This window comes from Quercus suber, unplaced genomic scaffold (genome assembly GCF_002906115.3).
Source record: "Quercus suber isolate HL8 unplaced genomic scaffold, Cork oak 2.0 scaffold_434, whole genome shotgun sequence".
Classification (NCBI taxonomy): domain Eukaryota; kingdom Viridiplantae; phylum Streptophyta; class Magnoliopsida; order Fagales; family Fagaceae; genus Quercus; species Quercus suber.
Genome location: NW_027069885.1, coordinates 385,110 through 409,355, shown reverse-complemented (window position 1 = coordinate 409,355; position 24,246 = coordinate 385,110). Strand labels below are relative to the sequence as shown.

At 35.4% G+C, this 24,246-nt stretch overlaps 2 protein-coding genes across 2 annotated transcripts; one reads left to right on the top strand and one right to left on the bottom strand.

Annotated features, from left to right (window-relative positions):
• The first annotated feature begins 699 nt into the window (after positions 1 to 699).
• Positions 700 to 2,794, top strand: LOC111984270 (heavy metal-associated isoprenylated plant protein 4). The gene is made up of 4 exons (XM_024015893.2): positions 700 to 929; positions 1,258 to 1,439; positions 2,084 to 2,171; positions 2,262 to 2,794. Exons 1-4 carry the CDS (start codon positions 806 to 808, stop codon positions 2,672 to 2,674), a joined length of 807 nt encoding a protein of 268 aa, XP_023871661.1. The 5' UTR covers positions 700 to 805; the 3' UTR covers positions 2,675 to 2,794.
• A 1,554-nt stretch (positions 2,795 to 4,348) lies between these two features.
• On the bottom strand, positions 4,349 to 5,696 carry LOC111984260 (AT-hook motif nuclear-localized protein 23). The gene has a single exon (XM_024015887.2). The coding sequence runs from the start codon at positions 5,369 to 5,371 to the stop codon at positions 4,535 to 4,537; it is 837 nt and encodes a 278-aa protein (XP_023871655.1). The 5' UTR covers positions 5,372 to 5,696; the 3' UTR covers positions 4,349 to 4,534.
• Between the last annotated feature and the right edge of the window lie 18,550 nt (positions 5,697 to 24,246).

The window sequence follows — 24,246 nt, the reverse complement described above, 5'->3', positions numbered from 1 at the left end:
ATCCAATAAACAAAAGACATGTATACAAAAATAACTACCCACTAACACATGTCTATCATTTGTTAGTTGATTAATTTTTTTACTAATATGTTTCACACTTATTGAATTTTGATACCACTAACATAGTATCATTTGATATCAAATACCTTCTCAATGAGACATACTCATGAGAGGGTATATATGACAATGTAGAAGTACATACCTTTCAACAAGGACAAGCGAACATGGATAGTACTCTTACCCAAAAAAAAAAAAAAAAACATGGATAGTCCGAATGTCCAATACCACTAAAAATTGCTTGTCAGTAAATTGCTATAGTGATAGCTCTTTGTGGGAGAGATAAGATTCAAACATCAAATCGTCATAATGGACTTTATAGCTCATGATTATCATCTTAGTGGACTTAATTACTCGATGACTGCCTTAGGTTTTGCCTAAAGAAAGACAACCACCTAATAATATGCCCCTCACTAGGAAGAAATCATCCACTTATTTTATTTTTTTTTTAATTTTATGCGTGCAAGTTTCATGTAGATATTAGTGAATACTAGTCATCTAACGTGCACTCACTAAAAGGGAAACCATGCATTTTCAGCATATACTATATATTAAAGTTTCAATTTGCTGGTGATCTACCCTCATCAATTCCCACCCAACATGTTGCCTAATAAAAGTAAGCAAACACCAATGCTTCATAGCTCTTTCTTGAACTTTTTGAAAGCAACATTGAGACGGTATTAAATTGTTCATAGTCTCTGCCATTTTGCTTTTGGAATTGTTCTTTTGTTTCTCATTATAGTGAGTGATGGCAGCTGAAGATGAAAAGAAAGAGAAAGAAAAAATTGAGGTGATCACTGCGGTTTACAATGTTAATCTCCATTGCCAGCAATGCGCAAACGATATCAAGAAGCCTCTTTTACGTACACAAGGTACTTGTGGATTCCTTCCTTAGTCCTTTCACTAGATTTCAATCTCTGTGCTATAAAATCCTAAACCATGTTTTTAGTTTATATACTCCTTTCGATCTATTTGTCGATTAAATGATATGACATTTCGTATAATACTGAATTCCGGAAATAAAATCTTAATGAATTATTTGCAGTTCTTTTTAATTAGGACTATTTAATTTTCTCCGGGTTTGAAGATTTCTCATATATGGTTTCAAGTTTTCTATTTTATTTCCTTCATTATTCACTTGTTAACCTGATATGCATGGAGCCTAAAGCGAAATTGTCATGGCACTGTCGTTGTGACCAGGGGTTCACACTGTGGACATTGACATGGAGAAGAGTGAATTGAAGGTTAAAGGTGTGATCGACCCAGTTAAAATTCAGAAACGAATAGAGAAAGTGAGTAAGAGAAAGGTTGAGTTGGTATCTCCAAAAATCAAGGCCAAGGAAAGTGTTACAATAGAGAAGAAAGTCAAAGAAACTAAAGAAGTGAGTATATTCTAACTATAAAGTTTAATAGCAGAACCTGCATCTTATTAATAATGGAAATCACAAAAAGCAATTGCATGTGTGTGTACTTATGATCTGGATGCATGCACTTTCACATGGAGTACTCAGCTAAACAATTTTGTACTTCATAACATTTCCACACAAAAGTCTGTCCCCCAGAACTGAGCCATTACAGCTAGCATCACATGCACCACAGAAAACCCTCCCATTTTCATTTTAGAAACCAACATACATGGTTTCCAATGAGGTGGACTTCGCTTTTTATCACTGAAAAACATTGTCATTCAAGCATATTATGGATGATACTTCTCACCCAAAAAAATAGAATTATTTCAAACAACTTGAAGAATGCAATATGTAACACATAGCATAATATCTTGCGTCCATTGGCATTGGAGGACCATAGTAAATCTTATTATTAGCTGAACTCATTGCATTTCCAATTGTTATAGTTTCTTTGCAATATGTTGTTCACAATTTTCATTTATAAGTGCTCTCTATCTTGAGTTTGTCAAAAATTATACTCATCCATAGGTAAAAAAAGCAACTGCTAAACACACATTTCTTCAATTACTATATACTGACGGAAATGTAAAAACTGGTCTTGTTTATTTGTTCACAAGTTGATTTCGCGTACAACATCAGTGAAAGTTCACATGCACTGCGAAAAATGTGAGCAAGACCTGAGGAAAAGGCTACTAAGGCACAAAGGTAACAACCAAAAGAGTGTTAATACAATTAAACTCTGTTCCAGGTTGATGTTGGGTTCATAATTAGTCTGTCAACAACATATATACGCAGGTATTCACAACGTTAAAACTGACATGAAAGCACAAAATCTAACGGTTGAAGGAACCATTGAACCTGAAAAATTACTATCGTACTTGAAAAACAAGGTGCACAAACATGCAGAGATTATAAAGTCAGAGAAAAAGGCTGAGAAAAAAGAAAAAGAGAAAGAGAAAGAGCAAGAGAAAGAAAAAGGTAAACCAGCCGAGAAAGGTGAAAGTAAACCCAGCGAGAAAGGAGAAGGCAAACCTACTGGGAAAGGTGAAGGGAAAACCACTGAAACAACCAAGATTGTAGAATTGAAGGAAGAGATAAAGGTTGTGGAGGCTAAAACTAAAGAGGGCAATGCACCATACTTTATTCATTATGTCTATGCTCCCCAAATGTTTAGTGATGAAAATCCAAATGCTTGTTCTGTAATGTAGAAAGAGTGTTCTGACTTTATTTGGGATTCTTAATTCCCTAATTTAATCCTACAATTGAAATGTAAATGGAATTACCAAAATGTGCAAAAGAACTTTATATAAGCAAGAAACTTTTTGTTATATTCCAAGATTTATTTGTTGGAGATCAAACTGAACATCTTTTCCATATTACGTTTTTCATTGTAACTTTGTTTATTTATTTACAATGCTAGTTTGCATTTATGGTTTATATATTGCTTACTAATCCATTATAATCCATACTTCAGCGTTCTGGGAATTACAAAATGCAAGTTAGTGATGACACCCGGATAACATAAAGCAGCCATACCTTGCTCACTCATTAAATTACGGCTTACTATCTATGTTTTGAGAAGTATATCTTGCTGAAAATGCGCAACCCTAAATCCATATTAAGCAACATCAGCATAAGGAATCTGTTAATTGAACTAAAAGGGCAGAGAGCTAATTGTGGTGAATGTATGAGCAACTATAATTTTTAATTATACTCCTAAAAACTTGTTATTCTTTTTGTGACATTTATTTGCTTAGAGGTTGATTCTAAAAAAAAAAAAATATGCTTGAGAGTCTTGATATAACACACATTCTACTCATAGAAAATTGAAACTCATAAGTAGCTAAGGATTTTTGGTATGGTAATAATCTACTTGGAAGGCACCAGTTTGTGACAACTGATTGAAAAGAAATGAAAGAAGAACTTAGAGAAAAATATATACGCCAACCCCATCAAGAGATATTTACCCCAATAAATAATTAAATATCAAGGTGTTCACATAGCTTCTAGTTCTAAGGATGACAATAAAATTACAGACTCCTACACAAGTGACAATAGTAACAAGATCTTGGTGATGAGGAAAATAAAGTACCATCAAAGCCTAATTCTAAAAATGAAACACAAGTACCGACATATGTAGAATTAATACAACTTAAACAATGTGTAGTAAACCCAAGACCGACTCAAGACCTAAGATGATAAATTTAAGTGAAAATTTTAATATTTAATATTATGTAAATAACCTTTATTTAACTTTCTATATTATAATTGTTCTAAATTTAAAAACCACTATTCTTGCCTTTTAAGATACACAATTACTACTTAAGTTTTTGCATCTAGTAAGCTTGCTCTCATCTCTTTTTTGATAAAGAAGATCTTGTGATATAATTTATCTTTAGTTTTTTATCAAATTTTATTTTAAGTATCGTTTTACAGGAAAATAATAATTGCAATAAGGGGGCCATTTTATAATAGCCCTAGGCCAAGAGTCAACCATATGTAGACCTAATATTGCCTATTAAAGAGTCCAAACTTCTTCTTCTTCTTCTTCTTCTTCTGTTTATTTTTATTTTTTTTTATTTTATTTTTTTATTTTTCTTTTATTTATTTATTTATTTTTTTTGAGAAACAAAGAGTCACAACTTGAAAAGGAGAAAGTGCAACAAGAGAAAAAAAGTATTAGAGGGTGCACATGTGAAAATAAGTTTGATGCATCCGTTACTCTTCAAATCTCCATGGTGCACATTATTTGAAAAAAAAAAAATCAAAAAAAAAAAATTCATAGTACGTGAAGTGAAAAGGGTATTATACAATGATGGTTCTTATGTATCAAGATAATATTATATATTATGCATTATTGATTCACCCATTNAAAAGTTCCATCCATAAAAGATCAACATCCACTTCAAAATCCATCTCAGAAAGTCAGAAACCAAAGTTCACAACCATTAACAAACACAACAAATTAAACAAGCAAGTACACAGTAGATGATTAGTAATTGTACAAAGATTCTGAGGTCTAAAAGGGATGCCCTAACCTTAATTCTCCTGACCAAAAGTTAGGTCAATTAATAAGGCTGCCGTCCACCCGAGTTCCCGGCCCAACCGTCGCCCGACAACTGACCACCATTCGGCATGTTTAGCGGCAGATTAAAGAACGGCAGCCCCGTAGACGGGTCCGGAAATGGATTATTAATTCCACCACCACCACCACCATAAGATTGTGAGACTTGCTGCTGCTGCTGCTGATCTTGCTGTAGCGATGATTCTTCTTGCTCATCTAACGGCAACCTCTCATAGGCCACATTAGTGAACGACGAAGCAATGATGATGACGGGTCCCGAGGCGATCAAAGCTCCGGCGACGTTGCCTCCGACGACTTGCCCTTGTCCTCCGGCCAAATATATGGTCAAACTAGTGGCGCCAGGCGGAGCAGGAGGTGGAAGGAAAGAACCTGACAGTGACAGTATCTCGAAACGGCCTGGTAGCGTGACAACGGCGCCAGAAGCTGAGGGTTGCCGGAGACTCACGTTTGTGACGGTGCCCGTCCCACTTAGAACACAGATCCCACGTTGACGCTTGCGAGCATAGGTGGCGATGGAGTCAAACACGTCGCAGCCGGTTGTGACTTCCAGGATATGAGCTCGGAGAGTGTTTGCGCTTTCTCTGGTGATTATCACAGGAGGTTTTGGCTTGTTTTTGGAACCTGGGGGTCGACCTCTTGGTCTGCGACCCCCAATATCGCCTGAACCAGTGGGGTTAGGGTTGACCAGCTCGAGCTCTTGTGGAATATTGTTGTTGTTGTGGTCGTTTTCTTCATGGTCAGCGTCGTTGTTGTGTTGTCTTTGGAGGTTAAGGTGTTGAACAAAGCGAGAAGATGCTGAGCCCAAGTCTAAGCCAGCCATACACAGATCGAGCTAAAGCTCTATAGAAAGAGAGAGAGAGAGAACAGAAAAAACCAAAAGAGAAAGAAAAAAAAATTATAGTAAAAAATGTAAAGTGAAATTAAGAATATTAATAATAATTAGTGGGGTTTAATATTTTTTAAGGTTGTTTTTAAAGAAAATGAGAGATCATGATGATTGAAAACCCTTGAGTAAAAGAAAAGAAAAAGGGGAATCGGAGAGGTGCAGAGAGGTGAGAAGGGAAATAGGGAAGGGAAGAGGGAAAGAGATAAAACTGTGTAGCAGAAGTAGCCATTCCCATTTGTTCTCAACCAAAAAAGTAAACTTGTATTAAAAAAATAATAAAAATATTATCTTATAGATTATGTTCTTGATTGGTGGTTTAGTTTAATTTATTTTCTAATGAGCTTTTTAAAAAGTAAAGTAAAACATGGGGTGAATTGTTTGATGTATATGTCTATGTCCAAGGATGCGTCGTGCTTGGCCCCAAAAACATAAAAAATGTTTTTTGGGTTTTAATTTTTTATTAGGCCAATGAAGAGAGAAAGAGAGGTACCGCATTTTGTGGTGTATAATAATTAATTACGTGCTGAAAGATACATTGAGGTGAAACTTGAACAGGGTTTACTTGGTTTTAATCCACAACTATAGAGCAAAAAAATGAATTAGTAAATGATTTGGATTTGTCAATGATAATGAAACTTATTAAGGAAATAAGATTAAACGTGCACAAGTACGTGTATGTGAGGACTTTGTGTTGTGAGCCAATGAACTTTTTATAACAATTAAGGATTAGATTCTGAATCTATAAGCGATTTTACCTGTGTTTTAACTTTCAGACATTACTGATCTTCATCATTTCTAATAAGATATAGATGTTTTAAAGCTCACCAAAAAGAAAGAGAAATGTTTAATTATCATAATAAACTGTACCTCAAGAAAACTCTAATATGTTAATAATGGTCCCCATTCAGCGGCACTCTTTTTGATTAATAATCTGGAATATAGTATTTACGTTAGATTAGATGCCACCAACCATTTGTTGTTTTCATTTTTTTTTTTTTTTTTGAGAAGGACCAACCACTTGTTGTTTTAATGGTGAGGGATAGCATAGTTGCTCACTTGCTCGCAGACCACGACAGAAAAAGGGGGACTCGACTTTCTATTCATTTATATTAGAATTGTTTATGGAATAGAGAACATTGTGAGAGAGAAAGGATAAATTAAGACCCGAAGTGAAAGATTATTATTTTGGTTCAGTTGACTGTTTATGCCAACACACACAAAGTCTTGTTAGTATATGAAATTATTGGGTTACAACAAAAAACTACTAAGAGTATATAGAGAGAGACTAGTTCTAAACTAATTAACCATAATTAATTGTTGTATAAGTTATGACGTTCTGAACAAGTAATGTAGTAGAACAAGTTGTACAAATAACATTGAATTTAGACTGATATCTCTAACATCTCCCTCAAACTAAAATCTCTAACATCTCTCAATTTGTCAATTTAGACAAATTGACACCATATATATATATGGCAACGGGCAGTGGATAGACGATGGTTTCTATGGCTAGATGTTATGGTTGTACTGGTGACTCGAATAATAATCAGTAGATGAAGGTATCATGAGTGGCAGGACGAAAGTGAAAACAACAATCAGAATGATGAAAACGATTGTGGGCTATGTCACCAACACTGGTCGACTAGTGGACTTAGTTCCAAAATTCCTAACCAGTATCTTGGGAATAAAGGTAATTTCTTGTAATAATTATATGATGTATGTGAGATGAGAGAATTTTACACATGCTTGGAGGAATAGTCATCAGGCACTCTCAATTAGTTTTGGACACATGATATAAAAGAAAATAATAATAACAATGTAAAAAAATTACAGACATTTTCAACATGTAAATGAAGTATTTTTAAAACTAATAAATGTATAAAGAAAGAGTCAACCAAACTTAACATAAATGTTCTAATACTAAGAAAAATATTGCATCTTTCTCCGTCTTAAATCAAAAGCAAAGTGTAGAATAGAAAACAAGCTATCTTGCCTTAATTACTTAAGCATAGCATAAAGAAAAAAAAAAACGTGGATTTATTCTATTTTTTCAGTTAAGTCATAACTCATGATAGTACATTGGTAGACTTATAGAGCATTAGTCTCTCTGTTGCTAGGTGAGCTCTCTCTCTCTCTTTTCCTACGGTAGTAGTAGTGTTTTGTCCCTTCCTAAGAAGGAGAGTTTTGTCCTCTAAGGCAACAAGTTTGTAATTAGAGCTAGTTGGGTATTTCTGTGGGGTTAAGGGAAACACAAGTTAGGTTGTCTTCTTCTCCAAATTGTATCATGGAGGATCTAGCAGCCAGATGGAGAAATTTTTCTCTGTCAGAGAGAGAGACCACAGGTCTTGTTCTTCAACGAGACCAACGATCAGGGGAATTTCTGCTAGCAGCACAATTTTTAACTCCCCGATTTTTGAATATGGAAGCAATGGCGAGGACTTTCAAGCAGCTATGGAGATCCACTAATGGATTTAAAATCCGTAATCACAAGAATCGGCGAGTTTTATTTGTATTTGACAATCTTGGCGATGTGGATAGGATCTTGCAACACCAACCGTGGAGTTTTGACAAGCATTTAGTCATACTGCAGAGATACAATTCCGATGTACCAGTGTGTGAACTGATCTTCAAAACTACTCTATTCTGGGTTCAATGTCATGATGTTCCAGTTCACTATATGAATAGGCGAGTGGCTGAAGAAATCTGTGACGTAGTCGGTGAGGTGCAAAAATCAACTGGGGCAGTTGATGATGATGGGGGACTTTTTATACAAGTTCGAGTCCTTATAGATATTTCTCTCCCTCTCTGTCGAGGAAGGTTGATTACAATGGAGAATGGAGAAAAAGTTTGGGTGAAATTCAAGTATGAGCGACTGCCTAACATTTGTTTTTGGTGTGGACGTCTAAATCACAGTGACAAGAATTGTAAACTCTGGATTGATAGTAAGGGTACACTTACACCGGAGCAACAACAATTTGTCTCAACTTTAAAGGAAGCACCGTATACATCATCAGGCAAGGATGTTATTTACGTTCTTGGGTATTATGAGAGGCAGAAACCTAGAGTGCATGCCTCGGTTCAGGTCAACAATCCACAACCAGGTGCAGCGGAGGGGAAGGCAGGGAATGGAGGTCCAGTGGAAGCACCCCACTCATCCATGACAACGGGTACAAGCAATGATGAGAGCATTGATTGCATGCAGCGTGAGGAATTTAATGTGGAAGAAGCGTTACACGGGGTTGAAATAGAGGTACAGACAGAAATGCACTCAATCCCAATAATATCTGATCCTATTAAAACTCCTATTAATGAGCCTAGATTAATGGAGGAAATTAATGGTGCAAAGAAATCCATTCCAAATCAGATTCCAACGGCAGAGCTATTTGAAATCCCAATTAAAGGGATTAATGAGGAGGTAACGGGAATTGTTTATGACACCTTAATTGAGTCAAGGCAGATTAATGAGGTAGCAAATAAGGGGGATTTTCCTTACTGTAATCAGCATGCCACGTCAGCTGAGAATCAAGGAGCACGGCTTGCTAGAACTAGGGCGACATGAAAAAAAATTCCTTCCTCCAAGTCCGAACCAGCACCCAGCAAGAAACCAAGAAACAAAAGAATACCTTATGGCCGAGATTAATCAAAGTCAAAGGGCAATACAGAAGAGGGGAGGACACTTTGTAGGAAGAGGAGTGGGGATGCTCATCCAGAGTTACCAAGCAAACATAGACGGGTTTCAGAAGATGAGAATAACAAACTTTTTTCAATGGTGGAGGCTAATTGTCAGCCCCACCAAACACAATGAGTTGCTTAGTATGGAACTGTCATGGGCTTGGAAACCCATGTACAATGAACGAGCTTGCTGAGATGGTGCGGGCAAAAGATCGCTTTGTCGTGTTTTTAGCCAAAACATGGGCAGATGAAGTAAGGCTAAAAGATGTGCAAAGGAAAATTCAATTTGAAAGCATGTTCGTATCACCAAGAACAAGTAGGGGAGGAGGGTTAGTGCTATTTTGGAGATTATCAATTGATATTTCAGTGGAAGGGTTCGGACAAGAACCATATTGATGCAATCATAAATAAAAACAAAGACACTGTGTGGCGTTTCACAGGATTTTATGGTAAACTGGATACTCAAAAGAGGATTGAGTCTTGGGTTTTACAACGAACTCTAAAAAGGAAATTTCAAAGTCCATGGTTATGTGCGGGAGATTTCAACGAGATGGTAAGAGGGGAAGAAAAATTGGGGGAAGTAGACGAAGTCACAATCAAATGCAATTATTTCGTGAAGCAATCGATGCATGTGGATTTGTGGACCTAGGGTATTCAGGTTCAAGGTTCACTTGGAGTAAACATTATACCTTGGGTCAATCAATATGGGAAAGATTAGATAGAGCTTTATGTACAACAGATTGGCTCAACCACTTTGCTGGCACCAAGGTTGTTCACCTTACTTGTACTACTTCGGATCATTCCCCTCTATGGATTGTTCCAAGTGGTATAGACCCCCCTCTAAGTTCAAGGCCATTCCGCTTCGAAGAAATGTGGATGTTAGATAAGGGGTATGGAAGGGTGATTGAAGCAATATGGAAAGGTTCATTCCCTTGTGAAGCCGAAAGACAAGTGATCAAAAAGATTGAAAAATGTGGGTGTGAATTATCACAATGGAGTCGTAAGAACTTTGGCCATGTTAGGAGAGAATTAGCCGAAAAAAGGAAGTGGTTAGTGAAAACCGAACAAAGAGCAATACAAAATGGGAGTAATTCCTGAGTGAGGAGCTTGAAAAAGGAGATTAATGACTTGTTGGTGAAGGAAAATCAAATGTGGAGGCAGCGAGCTAAGGCCTTTTGGTTGGCTGATGGTGATAAAAATTCATGGTATTTCCATAGTAGGGCTACTCAAAGGCATCAAAGAAATAGGATTTTGGGGTCCAAGATTATTCAGGTACTTGGGTAAGCCAACATGAGGGTATTGCTGAGGCATTTACAACATTCTACCAACAACTCTTTGAGTCTTCCAATCCGAGTTTGGGGCTGATTTCAATGGAGAAGGTGGTTACCGATGATATGAATGCACAATTGGCACAAGATTTCATGGAATGGGAGGTAGAAGCTGCACTAAAACAGATGGCTACGTTAAAAGCTCCTAGCCCCGATGGTATGCCTCCTCTCTTCTACCAAACTATTGGAACCTTGTAGGTAATGATGTCACCAAAACCATACTATCATACTTAAATTCTGCCACACTACCCCATCCCCTAAACCAGACTTTCATAACCTTAATTCCAAAAAAAAAAAACCCCATTGCTATCACTGATTACCGCCCCATTAGCCTTTACAATGTCCTTTACAAAAAAATTTCAAAGGTCCTTGCAAATAGGTAAAAAAAAATCCTACCCTCAATCATAACCGAACACTAAAGTGCATTCACAAAAAATAGATTGATTTCGGATAATATTCTTGTGGCTTTCGAAACATTGCATATCATGAATAATCACAATTCGAAGAAGTCTGGTTATATGGCATTAAAACTAGACATGAGTACGGCGTATGATAGAGTGGAATGGTGTTTCTTGGAGGAGGTGATGAGAAATTTGGGGTTTAACGAAAGATGGATAGCACTTATGATGATTTGTGTAAAAACAGTTTCATACTCGGTGTTGGTGAATGGTGAGCCAAAGGGTTTGATAAAACCTACAAGGGGGATTCGCCAAGGTGATCCTTTATCGCCCTTTCTATTTTTGTTGTGTACAAAAGGCCTAAATACTTTAATCTTGAAGGCAACACGTGAGGGATCCATACATGGATTTGCTTTGAGTAGAAGAAGCCCAAAACTAACCCATTTGCTTTTTGCAGATGATAGCTTATTGTTTTGCAAGTCCACTAGAGAAGAATGTCAAAAGGTGCTTGATCTTCTTGCCTCCTATGAAAGCATGTCGAGGCAGCAAATAAATAGAGGCAAAACAGCAATCTTCTTTAGCAAATCTACCACTCTTGCTATGAGGATTGAAATCAAAAAAGCTTTGGGGGTTCCTGAAATTTTGTAGTATGACAAGTATTTGGGTTACCATCACTTGTGGGCAAGCACAAAAAAGCTAGCTTTGATTACATTAAAGAGAGGGTTTGAAGGAAGTTTCAAGGATGGGAGGAAAGCCTACTATCACAAGTGGGGCGAAAAGTTTTGATTAAGGCAGTTGTCCAAGCTATTCCGACATGTACCATGTGTTGTTTCAAGCTACCAATTGCCCTTTGTCATGAAATAGAAAAACTCATTCGTGGCTTTTGGTGGGGTCAAAGAGGATACCGCAGGAAAATTCATTGGATTAAGTAGGAGAACATGTGTGAACCAAAATCCGAAGGTGGCATGGGTTTCAAAGAAGTATCTTTGTTCAATGATGCCCTCTTAGCCAAACAAACATGGAGGTTACTGCATAATACAAACTCTTTGTTTTACAAAGTGTTTAAATCCAAATTCTTTCCACATTGTTCTATTATGGAAGCTATGGAGGGTCATATGCTTGGAGGAGTATTTTTGAAGGTAGGGAGGTCATAAGGAGATGAGCAAAATGAAGAGAGGACAATGGAGAATCAATTAAGTTGTGGGGTGATAAGTGGCTGCCTTCATTGCAAAATCTAAGTCTTTAAAGCCCTCTCACAGTTGAATTACAAAATGCCACGGTGAGTCATCTTATTAACCCCACAACTAGACAATGGGATGTACAATTGCTACCTAATCATTTTACTCAGATGGAAGCTAACCTGATTACACAAATCCCTTTGGCCAAACCACATCAGAGGATTCTCTATTTTGGCTATATGTTCAGACCGGCCAATATACTACCAAGTCAGGTTACTACTTCCTAAAAACTGAAGCTAAAATGGCCACCTCACAGACTTCTACCCATGCTGAGCTGATGAAACCTTTATGGAAGAGAATTTGGAGCCTCTTAGCACCATGTAAAATCAGGAACTTCCTTTGGAGAGCTTGCAAAGATGCTATCCCAACTCTGAAGAACCTGAACGTCGCTGTGTGGTGGAGGATTCTAGCTGTTCCCTTTGTGCACAACATGATGAAGATGCTCTCCACGCTTTATGGTCTTACTCAGCCCTTACACAGTTGTGGAACGAAGACCCCCAATGGAACTTCAGAGACCACAAAGCATTCCAAGACTTTCCCCACTTGCTCCTCCATGTTTTTGAAATGGGTTGTAATGCTGAAATGTTCGCAATGCAGACTTGGACGATTTGGTATCGAAGAAATAAGGTCAGGACAGCCCCATCTCGTTTCCCTCTAAATCTTATAGTACGGCGAGCATTTGAGGCGTTGATGGAGTACCAGTCTACACAGCCAAAAAAGACAGTGGTAGCTCCTACGGTCAAACCACGTGCAAGGTGGTCTCCACCACTTGTTGGCTGGTTCAAAGCAAACTTCGATGTGGCTATTTTCCAGGATGTTGGTCGAGCTGGACTTGGGGTGATATTCTGTAATCGCCAAGGACTAGCTATGGTCTCTTTAGCCCAGAGTATACAGCTTGCTAGCTCTGTGGCAGAGATGGAAGCCTTGGCAGCAACACGGGCTTTAGAACTTGTTGCCGAACTTGGCTTTGATAGAGTAATTTTTGAAGGCGATTCCACCTCAGTCATCACAAGCCTCACGAATCAGGTGCAAAATTTGGCTGCCTTTGGCTTGCTGATAAAAGAGGCACAAGACTTGGCATTGTGACTTAATCATGTAAAATTCCAGCATGTTGGTAGAGATGGAAATAGCGTAGCTCACAACCTTGCTAGGCATACAAGTCATGTCACTGGTTTTTCTGTTTGGATGGAAGATGTTCCATCCCATTGTTTTGAATTGTATCAGGCAAAATTTCCCTTCTTCTTAATAATATTCATAGTCTTGATTCTCAAAAAAAAAGAGTCATAACTCATGAGAGAATATTAAGTCATGCTATTCTTATTTTATTTTAATTCATTGTAAATAGTGGTGTCCATAGGTTGGGTGGGGTTTGGTTGAGGGTAAAATCGTCACTCAACTCGCTCATGTCAGGTGAGGAAGTCTTGGACCCATCGTCGACCGCCCACTACTTTAGGTGATCGGTCGAAAGTTGTTTGGACAATACTTTATTCAAATCACAAAATTTGAGAAGAAAAAAAAAAAGGAAATATCTAACTAATAAATCTCAAAAATCACAATCAAATTCCAAACCCATGAAACAAATTGGGTATAAACACAGATCAATTAAATTAAATCCCAAATCCAACAAAAAAATTTCTCAAATCCAGTAATACAAATCCCCCACACGAAGCCAAATAATTTGGGAAACAAAACATCTCAAACAGTGAATAGAGACATCATCCACAAAGGGGAATTTAGGAGATTAATCGGAAAAGACATGGGTTTTGCTGCATGGGAATTAATTGATCACTCTCTCATGCACCATGCCATGATCAAGTGAGTGAGAGCCTTAAGAGAGAGATCTAATAAATGAAATGAAATGAAATTCTTGGATTTGAAGGGTTTAGATAATGCTGCATGTCAATCATCTAAATGAAGTAATCTAGACACCTAATTAGAAGATGACCGATATACAAAAGCATCATTTTTAAAAATTTTTGGACTAGTCGATTTTCACGAGTTTCAAATCATAACACCAGCCACTCGACCCGAGTTAATTGGGTTTCCTTCACACAAGCCTGTTGCAGCCAGTCTCTCTTGCCTGATCAAATCGGGCAGTGATATGGCTAGCCAGATTTTTCGGATTCGGGTGGATTTGGAGAGCCCTAATTGTAGAGTTAACATCATTGGAAAAATATTATGGGATATGACCTATTTTAAGAAGCAATATTCAAATACTTTTTTCAGACACACATAATTGAATGAGCCATCTGATATATTTATTAAAAAAAAATTCAACATGTACATTATTATTATTATTTTTTTAAATCATGTGCTTGGAGGAGGTTATGATCATTGGCCCACTTGGTCCTTTAGTGGCTCCGCCACTAATTTAATGACTGATATATGTACAACAGAAAATTGTAAAAGGTTACATTTTTACAATACAAAACTATTGTACTACATAGAGTCTATTAAGTTATAAAGAGATTAACATTAGATTAACCATAGATTAATCATAGGATTAAGTACAAATTATGATGTGTAATAAAAATAGTGTGTAATAATATAAGTGGTATAGAATCTATAGATGCATTGAATGTTGACTACTATACCGGTTTTAAAAAATAGTTCAAATGGGGCCAAAGGATAAGCATAAAACAAGGGGACTAAGCGACCAAAATTGCCTCGAAAACAAAAGGGACAAAAGAAAATGAAAAGAGAAGCCAATTTGTTCAAATCAAACAAGACAACCCAATATTATAACATGTAATGAATCGAGCAAACTAAAATCCAAAATCTATAATGTACCATATGTCAAACATATTACATATTTTGAGATGAACTATCTCTTCATATAGGAAGCATACAATATACTTTCTTATGGACTAATAAAACATATGGCTTGTGTCATGTACAGTTGCCAATTAGTGATCAGTTGATAATAAACAAATATACTATTAGATAAGGAGACCCAAAATAAACCTATCAAAATCTATACTTAACTATAATGTGTGACTTTCCAAGAATTTGAACCGAAGGCTATATCGTAAATATTCAATAATATTTAAGTTCATTAAAGATATTAACTCTTTTTTTTTTTTTTGAGAAACAGATATTAACTCATTTGAATGTACTCTTTCTACACTTGTTTATATTTAATTACTATACAAACCAAGCTTTGTTTCCTAATTGTTCCATCTAAAAATATAATAATTAAAAGGAATTGACCACTATTTATGATTGATATCAAAAGTAATTTTTTTTTTTTGGATAAACATATTAAAAGTCTTCTTAATAGGGAGGTACAACCGAGAAACAAATAGATAAGTTACATGTCCCTTTCCATTTAATTTGGTCAAAAACTATTTGTTAACTAGGTCTTGGTATACTACGGCCCACATTTGTTGCAATTCTATCATGTCAACTGATGAAAGGATGGTACCGTACCTGATGGTATGAAGCTTTAGGTTTATGGAAAAGTTTACATTGTCAAATCTGGCAATATCCTTAAAGAACCTTTGTCCTTTTCTTTTTCCTTTTTCATCTTCTTTTTTGTTTTGTGTGTTAAATAATACCAAGAAATAAAAGATGCCCAACTATAACATGTAATTATAAAAAATTAATGTAATTTTTTTTATTTGAATTTATTTATTGATAGTAAAGTTATACAGAAATGAATTTTTAAAAAACTGAAATTTAAGATTTGAAAATAAATAAATTGTTAAGTATAGCATGTGCTAATTTTTAGGAAAAAAAAAAAAATGTACTCCGTATTACTCGTGCAAAAGATATATTCAAATAGAGTGCTAATATTTAGGAAAAAAAATTTTATCTAGTAGTTTTTTTTTTTTTTTTTAATTTTGTTGAATTACAATTTTAACTCTATTTTTTTTTATAGAACTTTTTTTTTTTTTAAGAATAAAGATTAACTAATTTGATTATGAGTATTTTTGACATGTGTTTTAAAGTCATAATTAACTTTTTGAATTCTTTTAATATATAGAGGTATATAGAAATAACCTGAGAATACTCTTATCAAAAACAAAAAAAAAAAAAACAAAAAACCAAGGGATACTGATAACAAGGGAAACAAATGGTGCATCTTTTGTCTTTTTCCTTTCCTTCTTATTTTTATATTTTTTTTTAGAGGTAAAAGGTGGAAATTTTATTGGTGATAAATATACATGACATGTGACAACTTTGACTATTCAATACATCAAGGCCACCCTGGCCATTACAATAGCACAGGTGCAGCAACAACTGGTCTGCAAACCAAACAATTATGCAGAAACAAAACACAAGGTCATGGCTAGCGGAAGCTGGTTCTCATTCTTGCAATTTTGCAGAAAATACAAACAGCACACAATGCAGAAAAAACACATGACCATGACCATTACAATAACACAAGGCCATCTGCATACCAGACAATTATGCAGAAAAACACAAGGCTGTGGCAATTCTGTAGAAGATACAAACAGCCAGAGCCATAAACAGCCTATGACGATTACAATACACAGTGCAGGAATTAGTTCTCAGTCCAGCAAATATGCAAAAAATACAACACAGAGGCCGTTGACATACATTACCAAAAAAAAATAAAAAATAAAAAATAAAAAAAAAACACTACACAAGTAGACCATTCAACTATCTGTTTGAGCAGCAAATGGTGTCTTTAATTTAAAGACGCCATTTGGTTGTGTTGTATAACTCATAGTAAATTGAATAGTTAGTATATTATATAGACCCTCTTCCAATCTAATAATAGTATCTTAATATTTCTTTCAAATCGGCATTCAACTTTCTTTTTGTAAATCAAAAAAAAAAAAAAAAACATTCTTTTTGTAATCTTGACATTTTTCAAAAAAAGAAAAAAAAAAAAAAAAACCTCATTTTTTTAACATTAAATATATTTGTCCATATCAAGAAAAGGGGAAATTATTACGGGGCTACAGGATCATCCACTTAGATGTTGACACGTTATTAATGGAATTCTTATAACTTCACAAGCCGTTAGGGTTTATTTCAAATTTAAATTTAAATCAAAATTTTGAGTGGGTGATTTTTACCTTTCAGGCAAATCTTAAACCCACACAAACTCATCTCTAATCTCAAACCCTTGACTTTCTCTCTTCCTCTCAATTCTTTCTCTCTTCCACTGAAACCCACTATCTCTCGTCGTTCTCCATGGATTTGGTCTCCGAGATGAGATCGCTCTTGACACGTTGAAACTCTTTATTGATGATTTGAATTGCGTATATTTTGGGATTAACTATTTCTTCTTTGGGGATTAGGTTGCAATGTCATTAGGATTTGCATTTTTCCCCAACTGGGTCCTGTGTTTTAATTTGTACTTGTACATGTTGACTTTGTTTATGTATTGCTTAATCTTATTGTTGATGCACTCTCTGTTACAGCAACTGGGATTCTTTGATTGTATCAAAGTTTTAAAAGAGACTATTCATCAAAATGTTTAAGACAGGAGCCTTAATGTTGCTTATATCTATAATTTATTATTACTGTTTAAGGGGTTTCTTATGTTTGGAATCTTCATTTTTTTGGTTTAAAAATGCCCCTATACATCTATATTTAATTAGATACAAAACTAAAGAACAACTTAGTAAAAATACAACTCTAATTCTCACTAAAACATTGCCTAAAAAATAGGGTCACTTTCCTATTAATTTTCAAATTGTTTTATTTACTTATAAATTAGATTCTCAAAATAAAAATTATATATATAAAATAAAAAACACATTTTTTTTTTTGCTATAAAATAAACATGTAATATACTATATTACTATTTAAAGGGTTTTCTCTGTTTGGGATTCTTAAAATACCCTTATACCCTTATGTTTAATTAGAGACAAAACTAAATGACAATCTGATAAAAATATAACTCTAACTTTCACTAAAAATTGTCTAAAAAATAAGGTCACTTTCTTGTTAATTTTCAAATTGTTTTATCTACTTCTAAATTAGATTCTCAAAATAAAATTATATATATATATATATATATAAAATAAAAACACAGGATTTTTTTTTTTTTCTAAATTAGATTCTCAAAATAAAATTATATATATATATATATATATAAAATAAAAACACAGGATTTTTTTTTTTGCCACAAAATAAACATGTAATATTTGTTCTTGAAGCTAGCCTCATGACATTCCTAGTTGTATTTGTAGTTCTAAATGCATAAGTAAACCTCAAATTGAAATAAATAAAAAATTATAACACTATAAAATAAAAAATAAAAAAAGCCTCATCACATGTCGCACGCAAAGTACATGTAATGAGGTTAGTCTATTATGAATGGGCTTCTAATGAGTTCCATGTGAAATTAAGTAGGATGATTGACATTATAATGAAATTCGAATTTCGGGATGGACCATGTTTGAGTCTCAATTACCGTTTTACTTTAGGAAGAGTTAGCATATTATTTCAATTGTACTTCATTATCAGTTACTAGTTTAGTTGGCTTGAATTGCGGTTAGGAAGGTTATATTCAGGGGTAACTTATGAAGAAAAAAACCAAGCAGTTAGTAACGTTAGTTTTTTTCACAAGATCACTTGTTAATATCATGATGATGTGTGAATACAAAACCTGAGTTCTTAAAGATCAACTAGATGCATGTAAATAACTTTCTTGAGCTGTGAATAAATAGTGTGCAGGACAAAAAACTCTCCTGAACTTGTAAATTAAGCTTCCTAAATCCATACCCTTAATTAGTTGAAATTTGGAGCAACTTTCAGTTGATGAACAACATGTGTAATATCATTGGCATCAATATCTCATTTTTAAGTCAAAACAGATAAGGGACAGAACAATTTTATATGATTTTATGTATTATTGGGACCGGTCATGTTGATTTGCATTATAAATACGTTATACATGTGATTTGTATCTTATTGCTTGTCTCTCTATGCATTTAGTAAATGTTCAACATTCAAACGTTCAATAATATGAATTCTGCATTCATATCTTGACTTTTTAATTTTAAAGTCTTAGATTGTCATAAGTTAGCTATGATATCTCAAGTTACTGAGATTGAGGTTAAGAAGGTTATCTTTAGCATGGATGGAGACAAAGCCCCTTGACCTGATGGTTTTAATGCGCATTTCTTCGAAAAAGCATGGGATGTGGTGCATACAGATGTGGTTGCTGCAATCCGATCTTTCTTTCTTTCAAGAAGGCTTTTGGGTGAAGTTTATGCAACTGTTTTATCTTTGATCCCTAAGTGCGCTAATCCTTCAAAAATGGGTGACTTTAGACCCATCTCCTGCTGTAATATTGTGTACAAGTGTATCGCTACTATTATAGCAAATCGATTTGAGCCTTGCTTAAATTCCATAGTTGGGTAGTGTCAAACTGTGTTTGTAAGAAAACATTGCAGAAAATATTCTACTGATGGAAGTTATTAGAAACTACCACAGGGGGAAGGGCCATCCAAGATGTACTTTGAAGGTTGATCTTATGAAATCTTATGACTCAGTTGAGTGAAACTTCCTTCTTCAATGCCTTATTTCTATTGGAATTCCCCCTAAATTTGTTTCTTGGGCCAGGGAGTGTATTATCACACCAAAATTCTCTATTGCTTGCAATGGCGGCCTTGTGGGATAATTCAAGGGGATCCGTTATCTCCTTACCTATATTGGTAATGGAAGTCTTTTCAAGAATGTTGCAATCAGCTATCTCAAGCTCCTCTGCATTTAGATTTCATTCTAAATGTGAAGCTCTAAAACTCACTCATCTCTTTTTTGCAGATGGCTTGATGCTATTTTCAAATGCTTATATCCATTCTCTTACTATATTTCAAGATTCTCTTGAGGCTTTCAAAAAATTACTAGGCCTTAGAGCAAATCCTACAAATATTGAAAATTTTCTTGCTGCTGTTCCTGCACATTTAAAACAAGGAATCCTAGAATTTCTACAATTTAAAGAAGGGAAGCTGCCTGTTAAATATCTTTGAGCTATCAGGAAGACTATATGAAAAAGAGTGCAAGTCTCTATAGATAAAACCAGTTAGGAAGGACATCACAAGGTTACTACTCAATATCACTAACTTAATTATAGAGAAGTATCTCAACAAGGGCAGTTTGGATTTATATTTTAATGTGGATTCTAAAGTGCAAAGAAGATTTGTAATGTCTGTTATACTATGTATGAAATGTAGGGCAGTGTCCCAATTAACAAGTGGTACATCTTACAAACAGCAATTTGCAAACCAACAAATAAATTCCACCTTATAATATATAAACATTATACACTATTTTTACAGTAAGAAATGTGTATATAACTTAAAGAGTGTCTGTTTCTGTATAAAACACAATTGGATGCCTAGATAGGACAAGATGGACTAGAGTAGATAGAATATTATATATGTATCCTGTAGAAAAAACTGGATTAGGCTGACACCATAGATGTTATCTAAAGATTGTTTGTCTTACCTTCAGTGACTTAAACAAGTTTGACTACTCCCAAATTTAAATGCACCCCTTCAGTCGTTTCAAAAAGAAAAATTCAAGAAAGGTTTCCATATTTGAAATTTTGGTTGCTAATTCTATTTCATTATTTAGACAAAACTTCAAAATTCTTGAATCCAATTCCAATCATGGGAAAGACAAACTTTTATTCCAAAATTCAATTTACTCTCCAATTAATTTATTTGCATAGATTATGATTTGATTTACCCATCTCCCCCATATCACAAAAATCGAACCTTTTGTCGTGTAAGGAAAGTTTATACTGTTGGGCTTTGTGGAGACTAGTTGTTTTTGATCTGGTTGACGACCCGACCCGACTCGAAATAATAATGTGTGGTTTTTAATGGGAGATTTTCTGAGGCTTAGTCCATGGAGCGGAGACTTGGGCTGACAAGCCGAAGCCCATTGTGTATCCTATGCGCAGGATGTAGAAAACACAACTTGGTGATTAGGGTTTTATTGTTGTCGTGTTTTAGAGAGAGAAAAAACACTATACTGCTGCACTTTGTATTTTTTTTCCCTGATAATAGTGAAATCCCTACAACTTTGTGAACGTAGGCAAATTGCCGAACCACGTAGATATTATCTTGTGAGTGTGATTGGTTTTTCTTTGGCGTCTGTTTTCTCTATTTTTGTTTCTTATAGGTTGGGAATTTCGGTTGAATTCCCTTCAGCTAGTATCAGAGCCTAGGGTTAGGTTTTGAGTGGGAGCAATGGCAGAGGAAGTAGGAAAGGCGTCTAGAATAAAAAAGTTTGATGGCACAGACTTCGTGTATTGGAAGATGCAAATTGAATATTATCTCTATGGGAGGAAATTGTATCTGCCTCTTTTGGGGACAAAACCTAAGGCTATGAAGGCTGAGGAATGGGCTCTTCTTGACAGACAAGTACTAGGAGTCATCAGGTTAACTCTGTCTAAATCTGTTGCACACAATATTGTAAAGGAGAAAATCACAGCAGATTTGATGAAGGCTTTGTTTGATATGTATGAAAAGCTGTCAACAAATAACAAGGTGCATTTGATGAAGAAACTATTCAATCTAAAGATGGCAGAGAACACATCAATAGCACAACATATGAATGAATTTAGCACTATCACAAATCAATTGTTGTCTGTAGAAATTGATTTTGATGATGAGATTCGTGCTCTAATCGTCTTGGCTTCTTTGTCAAACAGTTGGGAGACAATGAAGATGGCAGTAAGCAATTCTACAGGAAAGGAAAAGCTCAAGTACAATTATATACGAGATTTAATTTTGATTGAGGAGATTAACAGAAGAGATGCAGGTGAAACCCCAGGATCTGGTTCTACCCTAAACCTTAAGACAAGAGGCAGAGGTAATAACAAAAATTCAAATTGGTGCAGATCAAAATCCAGAAATTTTAATCGGAATAGAAGTAAATCTAGATCAGGCCAACAAGTACAATGCTGGAATTGTGGAAAAACGGGTCACTTTAGGAACCAATGCAAAAGTTCTAAGAAGAAGAATGAAAATGATTCTGCTAATATTGTAACAGAAGATGTACACGATGCATTTCTTCTTGTAGTGCTTGATGATTGGGTTTTGGACTCAGGAGCTTCGTTTCATACCACTCCACACCGAGAAATCATGCAGACTTATGTTGCAGGTGATTTTGGTAAGGTGTATTTGGCTGATTGTGGGTATGGGAGACGTTCGGATATTGTTGCCCAATGGGTCTGTTTGGTTACTGGAGAAGGTTTGACATATTCTTGACCTAAGGAGGAATCTGATTTCTGTTGGACAACTTGATGATGAAGGACATGCAATACTATTTGTTGGTAGTACTTGGAAGGTTACAAAGGGAGCTAGGGTATTGGCTCGTGGAAAGAAGATTGGTACTCTATATATGACCTCAAGTCCAAGAGACACAATTGCAATTGCTGATGCAAGTACTGATATAAGTCTATGGCACTGTAGACTCGGTCACATAAGTGAGAAAGGGATGAAGATGCTGCTGTCAAAAGGAAAACTACCAGAATTGAAGTCCATTGATTTTGACATGTGTGAAAGCTGCATATTAGGAAAGCAGAAAAATGTAAGCTTCTTGAAAACTGGCAGGACATCGAAGGCTGAAAAATTAGAGTTAATACACACTGATTTGTGGGGGCATTCTCCAGTTGCATCCCTTAAAGGTTCAAGGTGCTACATCACTTTCATTGATGACTCAAGCAGAAAGGTATGAGTTTATTTTTTGAAAAATAAATCTGATGTATTTGAAACTTTTAAGAAGTGGAAGGCCATAGTTGAGACAGAAATAGGTTTGAAAGTAAAATGTTTAAGGTCAGATAATGGAGGAGAGTACATAAATGAAGGGTTTAGTGAGTATTGTGTTGCACAGGAAATTAGGATGGAGAAGACCATTCTTGGGACACCACAGCAAAATGGTGTGTCTGAGCGCATGAGCAGAACTCTCAATGAGCGTGCTAGGAGTATGAGGTTGCATGCTGGACTACCAAAAACTTTATGGGCTGATGTTGTTAGCACTACAACTTACTTGATAAACCGAGGGCCAGCAGTTCCCATGGAGTTTAGACTTCTTGAGGAGGTTTGAAGCAGTAAAAAGGTAAATTTTTCACATTTAAAAGTTTTTGGTTGTATTTTCTATATTCATATTGATTCTGATGCTCGTAGTAAAGTCTAAAATATGTTTTTTCATTGGCTATGGTAATGAGAAATTTGGCTATAGGTTTTAGGATGAACAAAACAGGAAAATCATCAGAAGTAGAAATGTGATATTTAATGAACAGGTTATGTATAAGGACAGGTCAACTATAGTGCTAGATGTTACAGAGATAGATCAAAATAAATCTGAGTTTGTCAACTTAGATGAATTGACTGAAAGTATTGTCCAGAAAATGGGTGAAGAAGATAAGGAGAATGTAAATTCACAAGTAGATCAAAGTACACCTGTAGCTAAAGTTCGCAGATCTTCCAAGAACATTAGACCTCCACAGGGTTATTCACTTGCTCTAAATTATCTCCTGTTGATTGATGGTGGTAAGCCATAGTGTTATGATGAAGCCTTGCAAGATGAGAATTCAAGCAAGTGGGAGTTAGCCATGAAGGATGAGATGGATTCCTTGTTGGAGAATTCGACATGGGAACTAACTGAATTGTCAGTAGGAAAGAAGGCTTTGCACAACAAGTGGGTATATAGAATAAAAAATGAGCACAATGGTGGCAAACGTTACAAGGCCAGATTAGTTGTTAAAGGGTACTAGCAGAGATATTTTCTTTAGTTGTGAAGATGTCAACAATTAGACTCATATTGGGAATGGTGGCTGCAGAAAATTTATATCTTGGGCAGTTAGATATGAAGACGGCATTCCTTCATGGTGACTTGGAGGAAAACCTTTACATGATTCAGTAAGAAGGGTTCATTGTTCAGGGACAAGAGAATCTAGTCTGCAAACTGAGAAAGAGCTTGTATCGCCTAAAACAAGCTCCTAGATAGTGGTACAAGAAATTTGACAGTTTTATGCATAAAATTGGGCTTAAGAGATGTGAAGCTGATCATTGTTGTTATGTTAAATTCTTTGACAATTCTTATATCATTTTACAGTTGTATGTGGATGATATGCTCATTGCAGGGTCTAGCATTGAGGAGATTAATAATCTGAAGAAGCAATTGTTAAAATAGTTTGCAATGAAGGGTTTAAGAGCTACAAAGCAAATCCTTGG

Bases quoted from the DNA above. Each gene is read 5' to 3' on its own strand.
- LOC111984270 (XM_024015893.2), top strand. From the start codon at position 806: ATGGCAGCTGAAGATGAAAAGAAAGAGAAAGAAAAAATTGAGGTGATC. The intron at 930-1,257 runs GTACTTGTGGAT...CGTTGTGACCAG, and splicing joins GCCTCTTTTACGTACACAAG to GGGTTCACACTGTGGACATT. The intron at 1,440-2,083 runs GTGAGTATATTC...TTTGTTCACAAG, and splicing joins AAGTCAAAGAAACTAAAGAA to TTGATTTCGCGTACAACATC.
- LOC111984260 (XM_024015887.2), bottom strand. From the start codon at position 5,371: ATGGCTGGCTTAGACTTGGGCTCAGCATCTTCTCGCTTTGTTCAACAC.